At 34.2% G+C, this 24,135-nt stretch overlaps 1 protein-coding gene and 1 non-coding gene across 7 annotated transcripts in view; both read left to right on the top strand.

Moving 5' to 3' along the window:
- RAPGEF6 (Rap guanine nucleotide exchange factor 6) overlaps window positions 1–24,135 on the top strand; it is a 197,864-nt gene that overhangs the window by 138,021 nt on the left and 35,708 nt on the right. For 4 of the 6 annotated variants that reach the window (XR_001365932.2, XM_032476649.1, XM_006184094.3 and 1 more), the window contains 5 exons: window positions 5,676–5,916; window positions 7,701–8,084; window positions 15,471–15,682; window positions 19,866–19,989; window positions 21,991–22,014. Coding sequence is in view for 5 of the 6 variants with exons in the window: in XM_032476649.1 (XP_032332540.1) it covers window positions 5,676–5,916; window positions 7,701–8,084; window positions 15,471–15,682; window positions 19,866–19,989; window positions 21,991–22,014 (985 nt within the window). In the remaining variant the exon portion in view is untranslated. The remainder of the gene's footprint in view (window positions 1–5,675; window positions 5,917–7,700; window positions 8,085–15,470; window positions 15,683–19,865; window positions 19,990–21,990; window positions 22,015–24,135) is intronic. The other 2 variants (XM_006184095.3, XM_014558701.2) reach the window with 1 other exon arrangement.
- On the top strand, window positions 9,193–9,299 carry LOC116662892. Its single transcript, XR_004318975.1, has one exon. It is a non-coding gene; the product is annotated as a U6 spliceosomal RNA (small nuclear RNA).

Genomic DNA, 24,135 nt, shown 5'->3' with positions numbered 1-24,135 from the left:
TGGAGTGATCTAAGAACCAAAAACCCACAAGAAAAAACAAAGCAGCAAGTGTCTTCTTCCTTTAACCTTGCAGTGTACCCCTGGTGCCCCCTTTTTGGCATAACCTAAGAGGGAGACAGTTGGCAGAGAAGTGTGGTTTGCAGAGTCCCAGCCCCATTGTGGCAGGGCAGTGTGGGTTTGGAGCCTAAAGACAATAACTTACAACTGTTCGTGTTCAGTTTTTACAACATAATTATAAATCCCCTTTCTAGCCTCCTGTTCTCTGATTCTCCCCACTGTCACTTCATCCATCTTTTCTGTGTGTATGGCATGTACCTTCAGAACTCTCTTTCTTTGCCTATGTTGTTTGCTACCTGTGGTATTTTCTCCCTACATATCCCATTACATTTTTCTCATTTCTCAGTGTTGAGCTCAAATGGTACCTCATCTGGGAATCCCGGGTCCCTCTGCTGCATAGTCAGTCCCTCCTTTTTCAGAAATTTCTAGCATATTTTCATTGTCTCTCTTGTATTGCTTGTCATTTGGTTGCATAGGAATTTATTTCTAGGTCTGTGTGTACACGTGTTCCACAGCAGCACTTCCACTACATTCACAAATATTAAAACACTACCAAAGCACAAACTAAATACGCATCTGTACTTTCATAAAGCAAGTATTTAGGAACGCATGACTTAGAGATTAAATGATTTTTTTTTTATGGCATATGTAGAAGTGGGCCTTGTGAGGAGTAAGAGATGGGTCATAGGGAGAGGAGAGAGAGACGTTGGGGATTTAGATGGGAGGGCAAAAAATGGAGGTTGGAATTATTAAAACTTAGAAACTGTAAGTCCCATGGCACTGAAATTTAGATCTCTGAAGAGGATGTGCTACTCAGTTTTATTTCAGATTGAGTGCATAATTCTCTCACTGAAAACATGTTGAAATGGCTGAAGATGTCGTTTTAAAGTCTATTCAGAGAAACTCAGTCTGCGGCCTTTGTCCATATCAACAATATAAGGGAACGCAAATAAGATAGGTATTTAACTTAAAAATTATATTTTTAAACCCCAAAATGTGCAGCTTTATGAAAGGCCTTTTACAGTGCTGTTTATATTTATGTTGAATAAAATATTCATTAACAATTCCAAATTCAGCTCCATAAATTATATATGACAGGACTGAATTTCAGATTAGCTATATATATCACATGTATACTGCAGTACATGTGTGACATCAGCCAAGTTTGATTAACTTTTGTCGATCTTGATCTCAGTTGTGTTTCTGCTCCATGTTTAAAATTGTTGTTAGAAAGTAAGGACAGAGCTACCGAACTGTTAAATAGTTTGTTTTTGATTGCTGACTTTTTTATGGTTTTGCTTTGTTTTTGCTGCCTACAGCTGTTGGTTTTTACTGTAAGTATCTTGAAGAGTATGGTATCCTATTGCTTATGTTTGTATGTACTGTTTTATTATTTTTTAAAAGTCAAATGATACAGAATTGAATGAAGTTGGAAGCAGAACTTTCCTATCCTCTTACAAGGTTGCCATTGTAAACTGGTGTGTATTGTTTTGGTCATTTTCTTTGAATTTATGTGTTTTTATACTAATAGAATCAGAATATACTTGCTGTTCTTTAACTTGAAAAGTGTTTTGGAATTTTTGACCTAATATAAGATGAGACCTAAAGAATTCAGAGTGTAGCCAAAAGGATTTTGAAACTGAAATTTTTTCATAATCTGCATATGGAACTTTTTGCTTACTCTTTTTCATTTAATAGCACAAACATTTTGTTTGATTTCTTTAATATTCAGTAAACTTCAGATTCTTTCTGCATGGCAAGTACGAGTTATTTTAATTAATTTTTAATTGCAAAGGAGCATAATTATAGTTTTTTTTAAGTCAAAATGCAGAGGAAAGATAAAATATGTAACTCTCCACTCCCCGGAATTAACAATTGTTCATTTATGCCTATGTTCTTCCAAAAATTTCAGTACATGTAAGACGTGTGTACCATTTCTTTTACCCCAAATGGTATAATTCTTTCTTTCCACTTAGCCCATTTCACCTAGCAGTACACCTTAAATGCTTTTTTGTATCAGGACATATTGTTCTGCCAGAGTTTTTTGACATCTGGTAACATATTTAACCAGTACCCTTTCAGTGGACACTTGCAGTGTTGCCTAAGCCTCTGTGTTTACGTATCTTTGCAAGTTTTAGGTTTGCATTATATTTCGAATTTTGTCAAAAGAATTTGTGCAAATTTGTTTTCTTTCTTGTTATAAAAGTTCCTACAAAATATCATTTGTTTTGACTCTTGGCCTGCAGAACTTAAAATATTTGCAGTCTAGCCCTTTATAGAACAAGATTGCCAATCCTTGTTCCATGCCATTATACCACTAGCCTGTTTTTTTCTTTGTGAACTTTTTACTATATGCATTGTCTTATTTACTTGATTATTGCCTGTTTTTCTTTGAACCACTGCCTATTCTCTTGAATATAAACAAATCCCTGAGAGCAGAGACTTTGTTCATCTCATTTATTATTGTATTTTCATCACCTAGAACCTGTTGACACATAACATGCACTCCATAAATAGTTGTTCAGTGATTAACAATTTAAAGTAGAATTAAGAGGCACTATGTTGCTTTTTTTTTTAATGATCATCTTAAATATCTAAAAAGTTCTTCCATTTTTAATGTAAACTCAGTGTTAGTAATTCTTCAGTTATCTCATTTTTAATTTTTACTTATGCAAGATTATAGTTAGCACTTTAGAAATTTTGCCTTTGGGTTGAAAATCTTAGGATTCATATTCTATTAATAAAATTCTTACATAATAGGTAAATGAATTCAAGAATAGAAATCTCAGATACCTGGACTAATAAATGCTATACTGCTCCAAGTTTCTTTTTGAATGTCTATTTTGCTTTATGGGGTTATATTTTTATGTTCATTCTAGCTTTATGCGTAAAATTTGAAATGATTATATCATTTTTCTTCTTAATTCAACTTTATTCTAACATCATCTTTACCACTCTAAAATGGAAAAAGAGATTTACACTGACAGCAATACCAGTGCAGAGAAATTTTTCCCTCTGATATCTCACAAATGATGCTCCCAGTTGACATTTACTACGTTGGCAAATTAGCCAGGATTTGAGTTACGGAGTACCTTTTGGATAATTCCATTTGCAGATCTGTTCTAGAGGTATCCATTTATGATACCCGAATCCCTCTTATATGACTATATAACAGTTTGTTCTTTGCATGGGAAACAAATGGTTTTAAGACTATTACTTTTTTACGCTGCTTAGCAGGATATACAACAAGATACATACATCTGTTCCTTCACAGAGGTTGTAGTATGTTAGCAGCAAGAGAAGAAAATAAGAAATGTGTGCAAATTCCCAACTTATCTTTGTGAATAAGTTTCTCAGAAGAACTTAGTAAAAGAGATCAGAACATCTCCCCATTCCCTTAAGGTCAGCCAGCAGAGTTAGCCCCCAAAGACCTTGTAAACGAATCCAGCTCTAGAGCCCTGAGACTTATATTTGTAAAGAGGATAGGAACAATACAGGTAATAATAGTATGTTTTCTGCCCCTTTCATAGAGTTAAAAGGGATAATGAAACCTTTTTGTCCGGTATCTTTCTCTTGGAAAACTGAAATTTCCATCTGCTTGGATTTTCTAGCCCAGGGTGGAGAAGCATCTTGTAAGCATCTCTTAAGAATGTACCTTAAGCCTTGTAGATTTAGAAACCTGATGATGTCACCAACACCCTGAGAATTGACTCATTGTGAAATGATACAAACAAGAGGTGCTTGGTGACTCAGATCTTTGCATACATGAAGAAAAGACAGTTTGATGTGTACATCTTACAAAAGGGACCTGAATAAATGAAACGTTCTGCTTCCATTTTGATGGTAGATTCAGAAGATTCAACATTTGTTGGCTAAAACTCCTCCTTCCTGGAATTGTATTAACGTATTTTCAGTTGTCTATTCCAATCCTGGGAGTCATTCTCTGTCTTTTTGTGTCCTCAGACTGACAGCGTACCATATTCTGTGAAAGTATTTCCTAATGTGTCTGTTTCATTTCTCTTCTCTTTCCTTTAGCTGGAATTATATCTCAGATGGCTTTGAGACAAATTTGTAATTTTTCTTTTCCTCTTAAAGTTAACAATGTATATAATGCCGAGAAAGTAATGCTAGACAAATAGTATATAATTTCTTGAGCCACCAAAATCTCCCCTGCCTACCCCAACTATAATAATCACAAAAAAATTCACCAGAATACGTTTTTCCTAATTTGAAAAAAAATTTTGTAATGATTTATTCTCATAGGGAAAATTTAACATTTGTTCATGTTGTGAAATCTTTTTTCACTTACCTTTAATTATATTAAAAATTAGCCCACTGTCATCATATTGAACATTGTTTAGGAGTTTTAGCCAATGCCATAAGACAGGGAAAATAAAAGGGGAAAATACATTATTTACATGTACATATTGTATGAACATTTATCTTGAGGTGGGATTTATCTCCTAATAGCAAAAATCACAAAGGCAAAGACTGAGATTTAACCACCTGAATATTTTATATTTTCCTGTATTAAAATATATAAATGCATTTTCTGAGAAAATCTAGAAGCATTTGCTACTTTATAATAGACTAAGTGTTGGTATGTAGTATAATTCGGTAGGAAAAAGCATAGATTACCAAAAGGTATTTTTTGGGGGGGATTTTTGGGGTGGGCATAACTAGGTTTATTTATTTTAACGGCAGTACTGGGGATTGAACCCAGTGACCTCATGCATGCTAAACAGGCGCTCTACCCATGAGCTATACCCTCCCCAACAGAAGGTATTTTTTTAAAAAGGAATACTAATGGCTCATTAAACCAGTGAGTCTCAACAAGTAACCAAAGAAATGAAATATCAAATAATATATTTTTAGAGGGAAGGAAAACATAGTGTTTTCAAGATGAGAAAAAAGTTTTAATAAACAAAATTGAGTAAATTTTGGTAAGAATGTGACTAAAATTGCCCTTTGTACATTCTAGGATGATAAAATATTATTACTGTCCTGGAGTTCAGAAGTATATTTCGAAAAACCTTGAAAGTATACATGCTCTCTAACTCAACATTTCTTTCTTTCTTTCTTTCTTTCTTTTTTCTTTTTCTTTTTGGATTTTCTCTGAGAAAATAGATTGCCTAAAATGTCTTATCCACAGGGAAAGCTTGGGGTGGGGGGAATTATTTATCATCATGTTATTTATAGTAAAGGAAAATGATACACAATCTAAATGTCTGTGATTAAGGATTTAGATCACTTAAAATTGTAAACTACATGTTATAGAATCCTGTGCCTCCATTAAGAAATATTTTGTTGAAGAATATTTAATGACATCAAATTGTTTATAATAAATGAAAAATTTTGTGGCTTCCAAATTGTATGTATTGTATGACTCTAATTCTTCTGTTTTTTATCTGTGTTATTCTCTGAACATAAATTAGTATTTTGTAACCTGAAAAGATAGAATTATTTTCAGTAAATGCAACAATGATTTCTGTTAACATCCTGAAAAAAAAAATGTATATTTTACTGTTAAGAGAGATCACTGTCTTAGAGATTGCTTTTTGAAGAGTTGAAAAGTTAGCTCCTTGAAAATAAAAGGGCACATTTTTGTTTTTATACAGATATTCCTGATCAAGTTATAAGAGTTTTCAAAGCAGATCAACAAAGTTGCTACATTATCATCAGTAAAGACACTACAGCTAAAGAAGTTGTTTGTCATGCTATTCATGAATTCGGTTTGACTGGAACATCTGACACATATTCTCTCTGTGAAGTTTCTGTTACTCCTGAAGGTGTCATAAAACAGAGAAGACTTCCAGACCAGTTCTCCAAATTAGCTGATAGAATTCAGCTCAATGGAAGGTGAATGTGCTTATTAATGAATGTATTATTGCTAGATGTATTTTCCAAGATTCCATGTTAAAACATATTTTAAGTAGAAACATCATGTTTTAGGGCCAGTAGTTCTCTCTAAAGTTAAGATAAGATTTCTTTTTTCAGTTTTCTTTGTCTCCATCATTATGTAAATGGAGTCTGAGAGTGTTAGCACTCTTAAGTGCTACCCAAAATTGTCGGAGAAGGAAAGGAAGGATAGTTTGCTAAATATTTAGCCCTCCTGCTAAAATAAAGTCCTACAACCACTGGTGTAGTCCAGTCCCTGTTTTTTATAAAGGAGGAAACTAGATGATGCATATCTTTGTATGTATCCGAGTATATATGTGCTAATTTATAAATTTGTTTTATAAATGATCAGTATGTACATTGGTTAAAAGAAGCTAAAATTTTCACAGTTCTTTTACTAAGTTTTCCTTTTATGAATATACAGGAAATTTTTTTTAAAAAAATGTTTAAATGTGCTTTGGGAGTTATTTGATCAACCAGAAGATTGTTTCAGTAGTACATTTGTTCTTTACTCTGGTGATCTTTTCTGAGAATAATGCAATCTTTTTAGTGAGCCTAGATTCATATGTAGAATGAGATCCTTGGAAATCTTAAAATAATGATTCATCATGGTTGCTATTAAGACAGAGTGGGTTAACTCTGCTTTGCTGGCTACATAGTGGTTCATAGCATGAACCCTGGAGCCAGATTGCCCAATTCAAATCCCGGTTCTGGCTATGTGACCTTGAGCAAGTTAGTTTCTCTGTGTCTGAATTTTATCATCACAGTGTGATGATAATAATAGAACTACCTCGTAGGAATGTTACGAGAATTAAATGAATTAAAAAACATAACATACTTTATAAATGTTAGATATAGTTTTATTATCTATAATTTCAACACTATTATTTATGGTAATCTCTTAGGCATGTGAACAGTATAAAGGTAGAAGAAAAAGAAGTATAGTTCCTTGACAATAAAAAAATAGATGGACACAAACTTAGGTATATATCAAGTTGTACATTAGGAAAGGATGAAGTGAAAGCTGTGTGTAATACAATATGGGACCTCTCCCTAGCAGCAGCCCTGTATATTCCCCGACTATGAATTCTTTACTTAACCTGTTTCTTAGCTTTTAAGTGCTGTAAAATTGTGCATCTAAAAAAGAGAAAGGAAAATTAAGATTTTTTTATGATTGCTGATTAGGACCAGTTTGCTGGAATGAGGTTTTGTATTTATCAAGGGAGAAATCATTAGTGGAAGAATTCCTATCCTTTATGGTTTTATTCTTCTTTGCTCCTCTTGAAAATTTAGAAGAAAGAAAGAAATGAGTGCAACAACAACTTCTGAATAGAAATGTAAACATTCTTGATTCAGGAGTTTATTCATGCTGTCCATGAACGAGTATTTATATAGTACCTTCTGTGTGTCAGGTATCCTCATAGAGCCCTTATAGAGTTTTTATTCTCAAGAATATACACATGATTGTTCACACATCATGTGAGTAGTTTATTAAAATAATTTAGTTCATGGCATAATCAACATTATTTTTACTCTTTAAAATAATAGATGGCAGAATAAGAGGACAGCTTCTTGAGAGTCTTCTCATTTAAAATGTTAATTTTCCATTTCATCTGTAAAGGAATATTCTGCTAACATTTCTGGCCAAAAGTTATTAACAATATAATGATGTTTTGACAACAATAATAAAGAAGGAAAGTGCTCATATAAATGTGAAATCACTAAAAACATTTTTTTCCTTTTAGGTATTATTTAAAAAACAACATGGAAACAGAAACCCTGTGTTCAGATGAAGATGCTCAAGAACTAGTTAAGGAAAGCCAACTGTCTATGCTGCAGCTCAGTACTATTGAGGTGGCCACTCAACTTTCAATGAGGGACTTTGATTTATTTCGTAATATTGAGCCTACTGAATATATTGATGACCTTTTTAAGTTAGATTCCAAAACAGGAAATACTCACTTGAAAGAATTTGAGGACATTGTAAACCAAGAGACATTCTGGGTTGCCTCAGAGATTTTAACCGAATCAAATCAGCTCAAACGAATGAAGATTATTAAGCATTTTATTAAAATTGCACTTCATTGTCGAGAATGTAAGAACTTCAATTCCATGTTTGCAATAATAAGGTAAATTTGTACAATATTTGTGTATGGTTTTGTTGTGGTTTTAGACATGAAGCTGATTTTCTGCTTAGGTATTAAATGGCTAGAAGAAGAAAAGTTAAGTCAATATGTTTTAATAAGTATTGTTAGATTTTAAATATTTTCCACTATAGTGATACTGGCTTTTTTCTCTTTTTGCTTCTTCCATCTTTCTGTCACTTAAACTTTTTTTGGCAAGTATAGGTGATAGTCTTTCCAGTTTTTTTCCTTTCTCCCCCTTTGAGGGATTATTATACCCTCTTGGATGTAGGCCCAATAGCTGGTCATTATCATCTTTCAGTACCTGCCTTACTTTGATCTGACACTGAAAAATCACAGTGCGGTATCAGTGCTCTAACATACAATTGATATTTTGAAACAACAACAAGAGCGACAGTAGTAATGGCAACCATTTGGTGACCTCTTCTTGTTTCCCACAGATCATGTGAGGTGTCACTGGATGTGTTGCCCCTCACACAAGCTGAGCCATTAGAATTATAAAAATCTTTCAAAGTTTATAACCCCAGGAATCGTGGATGGTTACATGGCTCCTGGGAATCTTCCTTCTCCCTACTTATTATGAGAAGCAGTTCTAAGTAATTTCTTTTGTGACCCTTATCCAGTGCAATGCTGACCAACAGAGAGATTCCACTTAAAGCAGGTCTGATTTTAAAGGTGGAGAGTAGCTGTAGTTTGGTCCATTTATAAGGCCAAATGCTTATGTATGGCAGCTTACTAACCACCGTAACAAATCCCATCTATGCACACTCTCCAAAAATTTAACTATGATTTGTTCCTAGTACTCACATGAGATAAAGTTAGAATCTTTACAGGGGCTTTTTAATTTAATCATAAGTCTGTCATAGTAATAGGAAACTCCTTTACGAAATTAACCAGTTGGTGCAATAGAGCTAGACAGTGTAGAAGGAGTATTGAATAGAGATTAATAGAGTGACCTTTAGAATCAACTGCACCTGTATTTGAATTCTGCCTCTCCTGTGTAGTAGCAGTGTGTCAATGGAAAATTCAAGACCAGTTTCTCATCTATGAAATGCAAGAATTACATCACCTACCTCATAGTTTTTAAGAGCTGGTACTCACTTCGGCAGCACATATACTAAAATTGGAACGATACAGAGATGATTAGCATGGCTCGTGCACAAGGATAACACACAAATTCGTGAAGCTTTCCGTATTTTTGAGATTTGTAGATAAGGACAGGTATATATAGAATAAATAAACAAGTTTATACTGTACAGCAGAGGGAAATAATAATTCAAGATCTTGTAGCTCATGATGAAAAAGAATATGAAAATGAATATATGTATATTCATGTGTGACTGAAAAAATGTGCTGTACACTGAAAATTGACACAACATTGTAAACTGACTATAACTCAATTAAAAAAAAAAGAGCTAGGTCTAAAACAGGAGAACAAAGATGCCATTGATAAAAACTTAGAAGGTTAGAAATTGAAACTATTTGTATGTGAAGCACAGAGTAAAGAATTTGAGAGTTACAGGCTCAGTTTCGGAGTATTTGTGAAAGAAAAAAGATTGACGTCAAAAGAAATGTCTGTATAAAGTGTGTCCAAAGAAAATGGTAGAGGTGTAAAAGCCATACCTCAGTGACCATCCTCAGGGTGGAGATAAAAAAGAGAGTCCAGCCAAAGAAATAAAGAATCAGTACAAGAAATAGTGGGACAGCACAGTCATGACCTTGTCATTAAAGCCAAGGAAGAGAATGATTTGAGAGAAAGTGATGGACAGCAACCCCAAGATGGGTGTAAGAAAGGCCTGGGATTTGGTTAAGGGGCTTTTTTTTTTGGTTAGGACAGTTCTGCTTTGTTTTTTGGGTTTTTTTTATAAAGACTGTTTTATTATACACATTTTCAATAATTCAAGTAAAGTTAACCAACCTTGTATTGTATTTTGTATTAAAATACAGAACATAAAGGACATATATTCAGCAGAGATGACACAGGTGAATCAGTCACTTATGGCTGGAATTGAATAGCATATTTTATTTATTTGAGTTCTTTTATTTTCTTAGTCTAGCCAAAGGTCTGTCAATTTTGTTTATTATTTCAGAAAACCTGTTCTTAGTTTCATCGATCTTTTCTGTTGTTTTTTTCTGGCTTCTTATTTCATTTGTTTCTCCTTGAGTCTGTTATTTCCCAAAGGACTTAGTTTCTTCTTTTTCGAGTTATAGTTCCATGTGTAAAGTTAGGTAGTTTATTTGAGATCTTTGTTATCACTATAAACTCTGTCTTGAAACTGTTCTTGAAGCATCACACAGATATTAGTGTGTTGTATATTTGTTTTCCTTTGTTTAGAGGTATTTTTAAATTTCTTTTGATTTCTTTGACCTGTGGTTATTCAGGGGTGTGTTTAATTTCAGTATGTTTGTAGACTTTTTCATTTTTTCTTGTCAGTAACTAATTTCATACCATTGTGGTCAGAAAAGATATTTGGTATGATTTCAGTCTCCTTAAATTTGCTAAGGTGTGTTTTATGACTTACCATTTTACCCATCCTAGAGAATGTTCTATGTATGCTTGAGAAGAATGTGCACTATGCTGATGTTGGATACAGTGTGCTATATTTATCCATTAGATCTGTTGATCTAAAGTATGGTTCAAGTCCACATTTCCTTCTTGATTTTTTTTTTTGTCTGAAATGAAACGAAATTCATTACTGAAAGTGAGGTATTGGAGTCCCTTTAGACTTACATGAAACATAGCTGTAACAGTCTGTGGGACACTTATAAAAACTTCAGTCACATACAGAACTCTACCCTTTTACTCTCCCTCTTTTATGTTTTTAATGTCAGAATTTGCCTTTTTATGTTATGTATTCATTCACAAATTATAGTAGCTAGAGTTATTTTTGATACTCTTGTCCTTTAACCTTTATACTCTAGTTAAGTGGTTAACATGCCATCATATTAAAATGTCGGGAGTTTTTTTTTAATGTAACTGTATACTTACCTTTATCAGTGTTGTGTATTTTCATGATTTCATATTACTATTTAATATTTCATTTCAGTTTGAAGAACTTTTAGCATTTCTTGTAAGGTAAATCTAGTGGTGGTGAATTTCTCAGCTGTCGTTTTTCTGGGGAAATCCTCCTTCATTTCTCTAGGATAACTTTGCCAGATGGAGTACTCTTGGTAATTTTTTTCTTTCAGCACTTTGAATTCACTCTCTCCTGGCCAAAAAGTTTCTCCTGATAGCCTAATAAGGATTCCTGTGTACATTACAATCTTTTTTCTCTTGCTGCCTTTAGAATTCTCTCTGTCTTTGATTTTTGAAAGTTCTTTTGTAGTGTGTTTTGGATTGAAATAATAGAGTGCCCTCTTAGCTTCATGAACTTGAATGACCAGATCTCTTCCCAGATTTCGGGAAGTTCTCAGCCATATTTCTTTAAGTAGACTTTTTGACCCTTTTTCCCTCACTCCTCTGTCTGGAACTTAAGTGATTCGCATGTTGGGTTTTGTTTGTGTGTGTGTGTGTGGTTTCTCAAAGCTCACCTTGTCTTTCTTCACTCGTTTTTATTCTTTTTCCTTCTCAGACTGAGTTACTTCAAAGTTCCTATCCTCTGTCTCACCAGTTGTTCCTTCTCTTTGGTCTACTTGATGTTGATGCTCCCTATTGTATTTTTTATTTTATTCATTTAATTATGCAGCTCCAGAACATCCATTTGACTCTTTTTTGTGATTTCTGTATCTTTGTTAAATTTCTCATTTTGACCACTTACTATTTTCCTGATATTATTGAATTGTCTTTGTTTTCTTGTAGCTCACTAAGTTTTCTTAAAACGGTGTTTTGAATTCCTTATCTAGTAAATTGCCGATCGCCGTTTCTTTGGGTTTGGTTAGTGAAAGATTATTGTGAACTTTTGGTGATGTCATGTTTCCTTGATTTTTCATGTTTCTTGGAGTTTCGCATTGCTTTTTTTGCATTTGAAGTAGTAGTCACATCCTCTGATTTTTACTAACTACCTTTAGGATAAGAAAACCTTTCATCATTCTTGCTCCTTCTTGTGGCACATTCTGAAGCTTGTATGTCTTCTTTGGATCCTAGGATGTACTATGTCGGCTGCTGATAGGTTCTCTTTTGTTTTCCTGAAGGTGGCGTTACAGCACAGGTTTGTGGTTTCTCCTTTGCACACAGACTCTGGCCTCTTTTCTGTGCATGTTTCCTCTCTCCCACAGCTTTTTCTTGGGACTGCACAGGGAGCAGAAGTAGCAGAGTTGGGGGAGGTAGTGGTGTGGCACATGGTGAGCTGCAGATGCTCATGGGTCAGTTGGGGCAATTTATAGGTGAGGTTTCCCTGTGGCTCCTGGGCAAGTTTCCTTTTGGAATCCGGAAGCAGGAACTACATACTTTAATACCTTTTTGGAATCTTATGTGCTGCTCTTCTGATATGCTCCCTCCCCTCAGTCACAGAGCTCCCATAATGGTCTGGATGCTGCAAGAGAGCATGAATGTGTTTGCGAGCACCCCACACAGCTAGGGCAGCAAGGCATTCACTCACTGGTTCTCCCTTTCCCGTTTAGGAGAAATCATGGGCTTTCAAGCTTTAGCCTTAAACTGTGCTGCCTTGGGGGCAGAGTGATGCCAGCATAGTCAATCTGTTCCTACTCCAATGTATCCAGACTCTTGTTTTGTTCTATTCTGTTCTCTTTTCTCCTCTGGAAACATGGACTTCATAAAGGCTCTCTTCTTGTGTAGGTGACCAAGTCTGTGTTCTCCAGGTATTTCCAAACCACAGCCAAGAGGGACTGGAACCATTTCACAGTTTCCTATAGGTTCCACAGCCAGTACCAAAGTCTGCCTACCTACCTCCCAATACACTGGTGGGTGAGGCTCCTCTCAGATCCTTTGGTTCTGAATCCCACAAATCCCACAGAGGCACTGCTGTTCATGGATTGATGTTGAATTTTTGTTTTGAGGGGTAGGGGATAAAACAAGGGATGTGTTATGACCCTGTAATGATAACATCACTGTCTCCAGTCATCTCCTGGTTGAAGTTTGTTTTCTAGTCATTTCCCGAAGAAGGGCTTATGGGAATTATATTGCCTGAGCATACTCAGAGTGTTTTCTTAATTGCCTTTGAACTTCAGTGTCAGTTTATGTGGCTTTAAAATTCTTGTCTCTTACGTCATTTCATGGGAACTTCATAGATAGTGGGTCTAAGTTTCTGGGTTTACTCTCCAGATTCTGTCCTTATTGCTGAAGTCATTTACCTTTACATGAGTATTTCAACATCTCATTTAGTTCTTAACAGGTTCTCTGAAACTGTGGTACCTATTCAGTCTGTAAATTCAATTTTTCTTGTGTTTTTGGAAAGTTTTCTCAAACTGTACTTTTGAATATATTTGCAGTTCGATTATTTTTTTGTTCCCTTCTTCAAGGATACCAATTTTGCAAATTTTAGATCTTTGTCTTCCGTATCCATTATTTTCTCTAGTCATTTTCAGCTCTGTCCATTTCATTGCTTTTGTTAATCCTTTAAGTCACTGGCACAAGGTTTTAGCAGTGTGTTTTTTTCTTTATGTGGGTTCTAATTTTATCTTCATTTCTGTGTTGTTTTTATTTTTCTTCCATTTCTTTTCTGAATTTGGCAATTTTTTATCACTTTTTCTTACCATATATATTTTCCTTAAGTTCTTATATCACTTTGTTTCTTTTAATAAATCTTATTTTTGTTAATATGTATTTTTTTCAATTTTTAATTTTTTGATTTTTTTAAATGGAAGTATTGGGGATGGAACCCAGGACCTTGTGCATGCTAAGCATGCACTCTACCACTGAGCTTCTTTATTAATTCATTTGAAATCATGGCTGGGTCATTAGTCAGTCCCAGGTTTTATTTTATTGTTGGAACATGTTTCTGCTTTATGATCTTTAACCTTATTATTCCTTATAGTACATTTCATAGCTTCTGTGTTCATTCCTTCTTTTTAAATGACTTGAGTTTTCCTATACCATATATCGGCAGGAGACTCACATGGGAGAGAAGCCAGGGCAGTATTCTAGGCTGCCAGGTATAGAGCTTGTGTGTGAATTATTTCACACTTTACTTCTTTCCAGCAAATGGAGATTGGCAGCTCAGTTTCTTCCTTCTATCCTGTGTCAGTTAAATTGCTTCTCACCAAGATGTTGTATCACTGTATGTACTATTTTAAGCTTGCTTTTCCTTTTTCCTGACTCCCTGGTAAAGAACTGAGTCCACCACCCCTACCTAATCCTATCAGCCTGTGAACTGTTTTGTATTCTTCCAAATAGGGGATTGCTGGTTTTGCCTTCAGGATGAGTTACCTGCTTTGGAGAGTTGTGCTTTATGAGCTTTCATTGAGATCTTCAGTTGAAGGCATCCTTTTTCTGCATTTTACATACTTAAATTTGACCTTGACTATTTTTTGGTAACCTTGCTAATGTGTTTAGGAGTTACAGGTATCTTTTAGTTTCTCTGGAGATGAAATTTGCATTTCTGTTATTCGTCCTTGTAGCTGTTTGAGATGATTTCTGAGGAGCACAGGGAACAAAGATATCTTAATTCCATACCTTAAAATCAGAAGTCTACAGAACATTTTAAGTATAGTGGTGTAGGTGAAAGTCAGGTGAGAACAAAAAGGAATTGTCTGGTAAAAAGACTGAGACATTATGTATGAACTATTCATTCATGAACCTACCTATTAGATGGTAGTGGAGAGATAAGGAGGGACAGGGAGGAGTTGTAGCCTAATTGGCGTGAACTATTTTTTAAGTTAGAGCTATCTGAGTTTGTTTAAAATCCTGTAGAATGGGAACAGTGCATGTATGGAGGCCTGGGGAACAACAGGATTAGGGCCTAGGGATATGGAAGTGTTGGAATCAGGGACTTGAGTGGCCAAAATCTCAGAGAAAGAGGGCTTTCAGCCCTACAACTTGCCTCAGTTATTATATAGTACTTGTGTTCAGCATTATTTATACCACTTTTAAATAGATAATGTATCCATAAAGTTATTTCTAAGTAAAGCAAAAAAAATTGTGATACTCGAAGTTTATTTTTTAACTGTCTATGTTACGGAATTGGTATAGTTGTCATTTAAAATGCAAACTATAAAGTAAAGGCTATATAGGTATACAACCACAGGCAAGTAATGTAGTTTTCTTAAAAGAAGTTTTCTTTAAGGTCAAGGAGTTCCTTTCATTGTTTTTCATGATTCTGTTTATTTCAACACGTCAAGGTAAGTCCCTACTTACTTTATCTTTATTAGAGAAAATTGGTGTATACTTTACTGACCTGAGTCCTCCTCCCCCAAGTCGCTTTTTAATGTTTTTATGCTCATTCTCATCTGTTCTCATCTTTTATTCCCTGGCAGTGGCTTGAATCTGGCATCTGTAGCACGACTCAGAGGTACTTGGGAAAAGCTACCAAGCAAGTATGAGAAACACCTCCATGATCTACAAGACCTTTTTGATCCATCTAGAAACATGGCAAAATACAGAAATATTCTTAGTAGTCAGAGCATGCAGCCTCCAATTATTCCACTCTTCCCTGTTGTCAAGAAAGACATGACATTTCTACATGAAGGTATTTAAAAGTTGTTTGAAAATTAGCATGTTTGACTTCAGCTATTTCTACAGAATTGTGGTGTATTATATTTAATGTATTTTCCAGCCTATTGATTATAAATCATTAAAGCTTTCCTCAGTTAAATGCAGCAGATCTTAAGGACCAAAACCCACATTATTGACAAGAACAAATGTAGGTGTTTATCCAACACATTCAAACATAAATTTGACTTATACCAAGATCAGACTGTTTGATTATATTTATTAAATATAGTAATATTTTTCCTTCCAACTGTTTTAAAATTACTCAACACATACAGAAAAATACCCAAAACAAGTTAGCAATATAATGAATTATGACAAAGCAAACACACATGTAGCCAACATACAGTCAAAAAAATAAAACATTGCCTGCCTTTCAGCAGCCTCAATCATGTCCCTTCCCAATTACCACACTCATCCTCTTCCTCAAAGGTACCTAACGTCTTGACTTCTAATACTATGGTTTAGTTTTACCTGTTCTTGTACTTTATTTAATCACAGAGTATGTTTTCTTTTGGTTTGATTTGGTTTCTGGCTTACTTTGGTCAACATTATCCACGTTTGGACAACATCAACTTTTGTGAGGTGAGGTTCTTCCATGGTTTTGAGTGTAGCTCTGCCTCATTTTGAAAACTATTTAGCATTCCATTATATAAGTGCAATACGTTGGATTCATCCAGTCTGTTGATGAGCATTTAATAGTTTCCATTGTTTGCCTAATATGAGTAATGCTACAGTGAATATTCTTGCATGTATCTCTCAGTGCACACACATTTTTGTTCAGTATAATTCACTGAAATTTATGGATCCTGATAGTCATATAATCAACTTTAGGAAACAGTTTGGCATTACTCTGCTAATGTGAAACACTGGCAGTTAGTTATTGGAGTTCATGTTTCTCATCCTCACTGACACCTGGTAAATCAATTTTTTTAAATTTTTACCCATTCCCATAGGTGTGTAATTATATCTTGATGTGCTTTAACTTGCATTTCTCTGATTACTAATGAGGATCAGCACTCTTTTATATATTTATTTGTCCTCTTTTGTCAGTTCAGTTTCTTGCCTATTTTTAATAAGGGTGTCTCTTTTTTAAATGTTTTTTTAATAATTTTTTTTATAAGTCCTAGGTACACTATTACTTGCCTTTTGACTCTACTAAGGTATCTTTTGATGGACAACATGTTCTTAGTTTTAAAAACCTAATTTATTAATCTTGCCATACGGTTTTTCTACAATCCCCTTAATTGATTTTTGAGTGGTGTTCTACTTCATTAACTTGCTAACTATACACTATTTTCCTAATTTTGTGGTGTTACACTAGACATTATGATATTTATACATATTGATATTAATTAGAGTAACATTTATTAGTACTTTTCTGTGTGTCAGGCAGTGCAGGAACTTAAATTCCATTTACTTACCCCCTGATTTTATACAGTTTGTTGCCATGCCTTTAAATCCCACATGATATTGTTGTTGATCAGTAAAGTCAGTATGTGTTTAGCTTTACCTGTATGATGATATTGTTACTGTTTTTTTTTTCCTTCCTTCATTTCAGCATTTCCATATGATTGGGGATTTTTTCCCCCTATAGAACACTGATTATTATTCCCTTGTGCTCGTGATGAAATCTCTTAGTTTTTATTTATCTGAAAAATGTGTTTAATTAATATTCATTCTTAAGGCATAATTTTGGTTGGCAGTTACCTTTCAGCATTTTGAGATAACAGAATTGTCTCCTGGTTTCCATTGTTAATGTTGTGAAGTCAGCTATTAGTGTTATTTGCTGTTCCTTTGACTGTAATCTGCTCTTTTTCTAATAACTGCTTTAAAATTTTCTCTTTACCTCTGTTTTCTCCTTAGTTTTGCTATATTGTGAGTGTGGCAATTTTGTTTTTGTATATTTGTTTTAATTCTGACTCATTTATAGAACATCTTTAAATTTTGGTACTTTTCATCAATTTGGGGAAATTCTCATTCTGTCTTCCAGTTTTTTATTTGTTCTCTTCTGACCTCTCTTAGGAATTTTCATTTCGCCTCTTTTCGGCCTCTTGTCTTGTCTCATATACTCTTTCTGTATTCATCTTTTTGTCTTGCCTGGGTATTTTCATTTATTATGGTTATTTTGTTTCCAGTTTATTTTCCACTCAGCTATGTCTAATTTACTGCTCATCCTATCGTCCAGTTTATTTTCCCTTCTACTATGTCTAATTTACTGTAAAATTCAACAAATTCCTAATTTTAGTTACTGGGTTTTTTTTTTTCAGTTTTACAATTTGCATTCTTTTTTTTTTATCTTCATGCTCTCATCCAGAGTTCTCAGTGTTTCTTTTTTTTATAACTTTGCACATAATCAGCAGTTATTTTAATGTCTATTTCTAGTAACTCAATAATCTGTATCTTTTATGAGTCTCTTTCTGTTGTGTTTTTTTTCTCTTGCATTTTAATCATGTTATGTTTTCTCCTGATATTCCTAGTTATTTTTGACCAAATGGATGTTGTGTATAAAAAAATTACAGAAATAATGTAAGGTTTCAGACAATATTTTATTTCTCCAGAGAACTGAAGTTTGCTTCTGCCAAGTAGCTAGGGGTACTAGCAATCCAAAATCACCTTAAATCATTTTCACATTATCTTTAGTCTCAAACCAAAGCAGTGGAGATTTACGTAGACTTAAATTGTTTCCCTCTACCCTCAAAAGTCAGGATGGCGCTACTGAGCTTTTCAGCTTATCGTCTCTTTTCCTGAAATCAGCATATGCCCCTAGGGTCAAGCACTGGGAAATGCTAAACCTGTCCCACATCTTCATTCTTTCTCCAAGTGCCTTGATAGTTTTATGGTGCATTAAAACTTTTTTTTTTTTCTTCTATTTTTTGCCCCATTTTCCCAACTGTTCTCAGCAGATTTGTTCTAATTACCTAGTCTTACTGCCCCACTTTCATTATCACTCTTTATGCATAAGGAAACATTGTTATAGACTTCAAATATATTCTGACATGCTTCCTCAGAACATTTTTATGTGACCTAACAATATTTTTGGTGATTATTTTTGTTTCCAACTCATGTTGAGACCCTGAACAATTTATATGTCCATTGTATAGCTGCCATTTACTACAAAAAGGGAGACCATGGTCCATGGTGTGTTCCAGACCCATGTAATTTTCATACTTGGCTTCAGGGACTTAAGAGTTCCACAGAGGCACCTCAGGGGCGACCATGGGAAATAAATAGGGCCACAGTAACTGTTAAAGACAGGTGTGAAAAAGGCAGTTAGATTACCCTTTGAACATACAATTTTTTTCCTTGTGGTTTGAACTGAGTGAGACAACATATAGATTAAGTCTGGTCTCATACCTGCTCTCATCAAAGAAAAGTAGACCCTTTTAAAAGTTGTGTGACTTTTTTTCTCAGAGAACTACGTAACGAAAGTGAAACAAAAATTATGGAACTTATGAACAAGCAAATTTGTGTTAATGATTAAAGTCATGGTTTTAAATTCAGATTCTGGGAAAGGGAAGGCGCCTGGCAGACTAGAAGATATCTTCCCCTATGAGCCAGCCACCACTTAATTTTAACTACTTATTACCACTTGGGAAAACAGACCTACTGTTCTTTAATCCCCCACCTACTCCCCCCTCCAATTCTTAAATATTAACTCATTTTATAATTTTTTAAAGTATTGTAAACCAAAGAAACCTTACTGGGTTAATGAAGCCCAAAGGTCACCCTTTGTGATCTCTGGCTAAAACCTAAGTTTTCAAGTGTTTCAACTGTTCTACTCTGCTGCCCAATAAAAAACAGATACAAGTACTTGCCTAAGGGTGGACTAAGCACCTGGAGAGTTAGATTTAAGGAGCTGCATTTTTTATTAAATGTGCATACAGCATAATGAAATGGATTTTAGAAGCTGTGCACAGTTTATCACTTTCCAGTATTCATTACTATTACTGCCATAGGAGTAGAATTCCTCCGAATAGCTCATTCCCTGGAAGAAGGTTAAACTATCTATGGGTTTAACAATTCTTAAAAACAAAAGTGGTAGTTTGATAAAGAAGATTCTAATTTGTGCCCCCCCCCCAAGAATAATAACTTGACTTCTGCTACCTTCATATAGATATTTTAATTTTGAAAGTTAAAAAGTTACTTTTGTTTCATAGGAAATGATTCCAAAGTAGATGGCTTAGTAAATTTCGAGAAGCTAAGAATGATTGCCAAGGAAATTCGTCAAGTTGTTCGAATGACTTCAGCTAACATGGACCCAGCTATGATGTTCCGACAGAGGTAAGGCATTGGCGTATGTGTTACAGAGTGGCATTGAGAGTGATGTATTTTGTTTATTGACCATCTGCCATTTCTTAGGCACTGTACTAACTGCTTTACAGATGTCAATTTCGAGTAGTTGTTTAGAAGAGTAACCTTTAAAGGTAGGTAGTATTGGCCTGCCTATTGCATGTGAAGAAACTGAAGCTCAAACAGTTAGGTAATGCGTCCAGGATTACATCGTTTGCTGATATTTGAACTTAAGTTCTGTATTACTTTTTTGAGTACACGGATAGTTCTGTATTATTATTGTTACTTAAAATATCATCTAATTTAAATATAAATAAGTTGCTGATCTTCGCAGAAGTTATCACAGAGGATAATAAATGCTTTCATCTGGTTTCTAACCAAATGTGTCAATTAGTGTGTATGTCTTTTATTAAATATTTTTTAAAGTTCTATTTCTAAGTTCTACTTCATTCTACTAAAATATATTTTTATTGTCTCAAGTCATGGTATTGCTGCTTATTTGTATGTAAGTTCTTTAAAAGAATTTAGAAAATGCAAATTTAAGGATGTTCCATCTTTGATAAATATGAGAAGCATTATTTGCATTCAGTATTAACCTGATCTTCTAAGAATGCTTTTTAAAATTCATTTTATATAACAACCAATGTTTACTCAAATTATGTAAAACTTTAAAGTATGTTGTCAAACTGTTCCCAGTATTTTTTTTAATTTTTAGCGTAAGTGGACATTAGGATGTTAATTTCTGGTCTGATTTTCTTTTGGGCTTCAGTACCTAAGAGCTTTGAAAATGAAATATTTACCAGGGCAGACACAATTCTTGTGGCTTAAAAGAAATATAGTCTATTAAGGGAACAAAGATATTTGATTCTTTAAAAATTAAAGATGAAGCTTTCATAACCAAACAGAGTATCAGTGTTTGTCAGGATTGGTGTTTTGTTTAAATCACTGTTCAGGAGTCTTTTTTTTTTTTTTTTTAAAGTAGTTGATCTGATGGTTGCTCTAATTTAGAAATTCTCAAAATATGGAGGAAGTGGGTGTGTCAGATCTCTTCCTTACCCATCCCATTTCTGCCTGTGAGGATCACTGCATGTAATGAGAAATGTCATTGCCCAATAGTGTAGAAGCAGAAAACAGTGAGAACCAGGGACCAAAGCAGGCCTCGAGAAGGATTGGTCAGTTTATTTTTTTGTTTTAAGTTTTTTGTTGTATGTCCCTGTACAGTGCTGCACCACTCCCTGTTGTCTTACATGGATATCCATCTACTCATATATTGTAGTACCTGGTTCCTAAAGACAGTGAATTTGTGAGCTTGCCAGACCAGTTGATAATATTCTAAGTACTAGCTATGCTTCACAAATGAGCAAAGAAGAAAGAAACTGAGAAGGAAATTAACAGACTTGGCTGTTTTCTTGGGAATGGCCTAGGCTAGGGTAGAATACAGTATAGGGGAAAATAAAACGTTTATAATTAGATTGGACTGAACTTTCCTGAATCAATTTTATTTGTCTGCCAGTACTGAAATGATTAGCTTAAAAATGAACTTAAAAATGAAATTATAAATCTTTGTTTCCTATAATTACATTCTCTCACTTAAATGAGTGGCTCAAAAATCCTTTTTAAAAATGTTCAAAAGTTCTGCCCCTTAATTTAAGCTTTCCTTTCCTAAAAACTTTGAATTCAAAGTTAATAGTAAATGTTTTCCCTTAAGCTTCTTTTTGACGTTAGCCTCTTTAATTAAGCAGTTAAAAATATAACTGGTCTAAAAGCATACTCTTTAACATTGTGGAGTTTTTAGCCTTCAGTACATACCATAATTCATTTTACCGCACTGTATTCCATGAAAGTCATTTTACTGTTAAGCTACCATTTTTTTCTAGTAAAATTTTCCTGTTCTGTTCTGTCTCCATAGTTTCTCTGACTCCCAACTGTTGTCTTTTTTCTGTGCTTTCCTATTCAAACACACGCTTCAATGTTTGTGGCTCTTGCTTACAGGAAGAAGAGGTGGCGGAGTCTGGGGTAAGTGTAGAGATGAATGCAACTGGAATGAAGGTTGTGCAACTCTTAACATATACTGCATCCTTTTCATTAATGCACGCACATAAAATAGCATGCATCCTATTAACCTACATTCCTGACAAATGCCTTTTGCTAACAAGGTAGTGATAGAAGTAGCTTCTTTTTTCCTTTACTTTTCCATTATTGAATGTCCCATAAGTCCCTTTTAGATTTTAGTTTAGCAGAGTCAATTAGATGATAACCATGATGATAGCATATATTCGTTTTGTGCTTGCCATGTACTATATACTGCTCCAAGCACTTTATATGAATTATTTAATTCTTCAACAACCCTGTGGGATAGATATTGTTATTCCCATGGTACAGATAGCTATGCAAGATAGAGTTATCCAAATTCTTAGTGCTCACTAATGGTGGATTCTGAGTCACAAATGGTGGTAGTCTGATTCCAGAGTCCACATCCTTTTCTTCCATTCAGATGCCATATTTTATAAAAATAAATATTTAACTGTATTAAATGGATATAAGCTTTATAAAGTTACGTTTTTAATCACTTTTCCAAAAGGGGGCAGCCTTTAACCAAACTATGCTATAAAATTGAGTTAGTAAATAATTGAAATAGAAGATAATTTTAGTTCCTCAGATCCACTAATACCATGAGATGCACAGCATTGATTGAACTTTAAATTCCTACCATTTTTAATTAGACTCCCTTATCTCTCTTAAAACTGTAATAGGATCAGAAGATGACACCTTTTGTTCAGGTAGGTTAGATCTCTGCTTATACAAAGCTAGATATCTATTTAGAATCATAAAATGTTTAGGATCTCATAAGTCATCTATCTAGTCTTTTCATTTTTAGACGACGAAAAAGATGGTTTTTATGGGTGAAGGGATTATACAAGAATTTTTTTATTTTAAGACTGTAGTGAATCATGAAGTTAGATGCTTTTATTACATGTAAGAAGGATTTTTTTATGAGCCACTTACTTTCACTTGTCTTGTCTTTTTTGTGGTCTTGTTTTCTGTTGAAGCTTGGTGAACTTGAATTTCCTTCCACTTTCTTCCTCCCTTTGTGTGTTTCTCATTTGTTTTCTTCTATACTGTACATTTATGTCTTGGTCTTTTCTGGTTCTTCTCATTGAAAGCATAAATTGATTCCTGGCATTACTATTATTAAGAATACTTGGACAGTATACCTTAGTGGGGATTTGAGATGTTTGAATGACTTACATAAAACATTCTTTGTTTATTCAGCATTTGGGTTGCATTGTATGATGCTTGCGGACACTAGGTATTTTTGGTTTTACATCACAGCATTTTGGAATTAGCTTAGAAGACATTTTACTGTCATGTATCACAATGTTTTCATTTAATAAAATTTTGTGTGTATCCTAAGTTTCTGGACACTTTTTTATATTAACTTAGATGAAATTATTAAATATTTCTATTAATATTTGCTCCTAAATGCTGGAACTTGGTTTTACTGCTTTTCTTTGAATCCTAAGACATCATCAGTTGTTGGGCACACTATTGTTTCATGTACCACTAAGAAAAATCTTAACACTGAGAATTTTTTGCTTTATATTTATTGAAGGAGCTCTTATGTAAACTTAGGTGTGTATTTTTATCACATAACACCTTTTTGCATTCATGAAAAAGAACATATAAGCAAATTAAATTTGTTAGGTCTTTCTGAAACTTCATTTTCAGAATATGAATCTTCACAATCACTTTTAGAGTTACTAGTTACGGAGTCCCCCCTCACCCCACAGTATTGCCTTTTATGCCATTAAGTATGTCAGTAATGCAGCATTTCTTAAAAAAAGCTATAAAAGAGCTTAAAGCTGCTGGTGCTGGCCTCTTAGCCTGGCTTTGCAGATGTTTAAGGCTAGCCTATTTTTGATACCTGCTTTGGCAATGTTGCTGAATGTGTCAGATTCACTGCCTCCTTGTAATCATCATTTGGTTCCTGGAGATGAAAGGAATCATTCACTTATGCCATTGGAATTTCTTCCAAACCATTTTGCAAGTTTTGAAGTTTCTGCATGTGTAAGTAGTGGCAACCATGTTACAGTTCTGTCTGACCAGTAGCAGTTGAAAATTGCCATCACATGTAAG

The sequence above is a fragment of the Camelus ferus genome, chromosome 3 (assembly GCF_009834535.1).
Source record: "Camelus ferus isolate YT-003-E chromosome 3, BCGSAC_Cfer_1.0, whole genome shotgun sequence".
Taxonomy (NCBI): domain Eukaryota; kingdom Metazoa; phylum Chordata; class Mammalia; order Artiodactyla; family Camelidae; genus Camelus; species Camelus ferus.
This window is presented reverse-complemented; position numbering and strand designations above follow the sequence as displayed.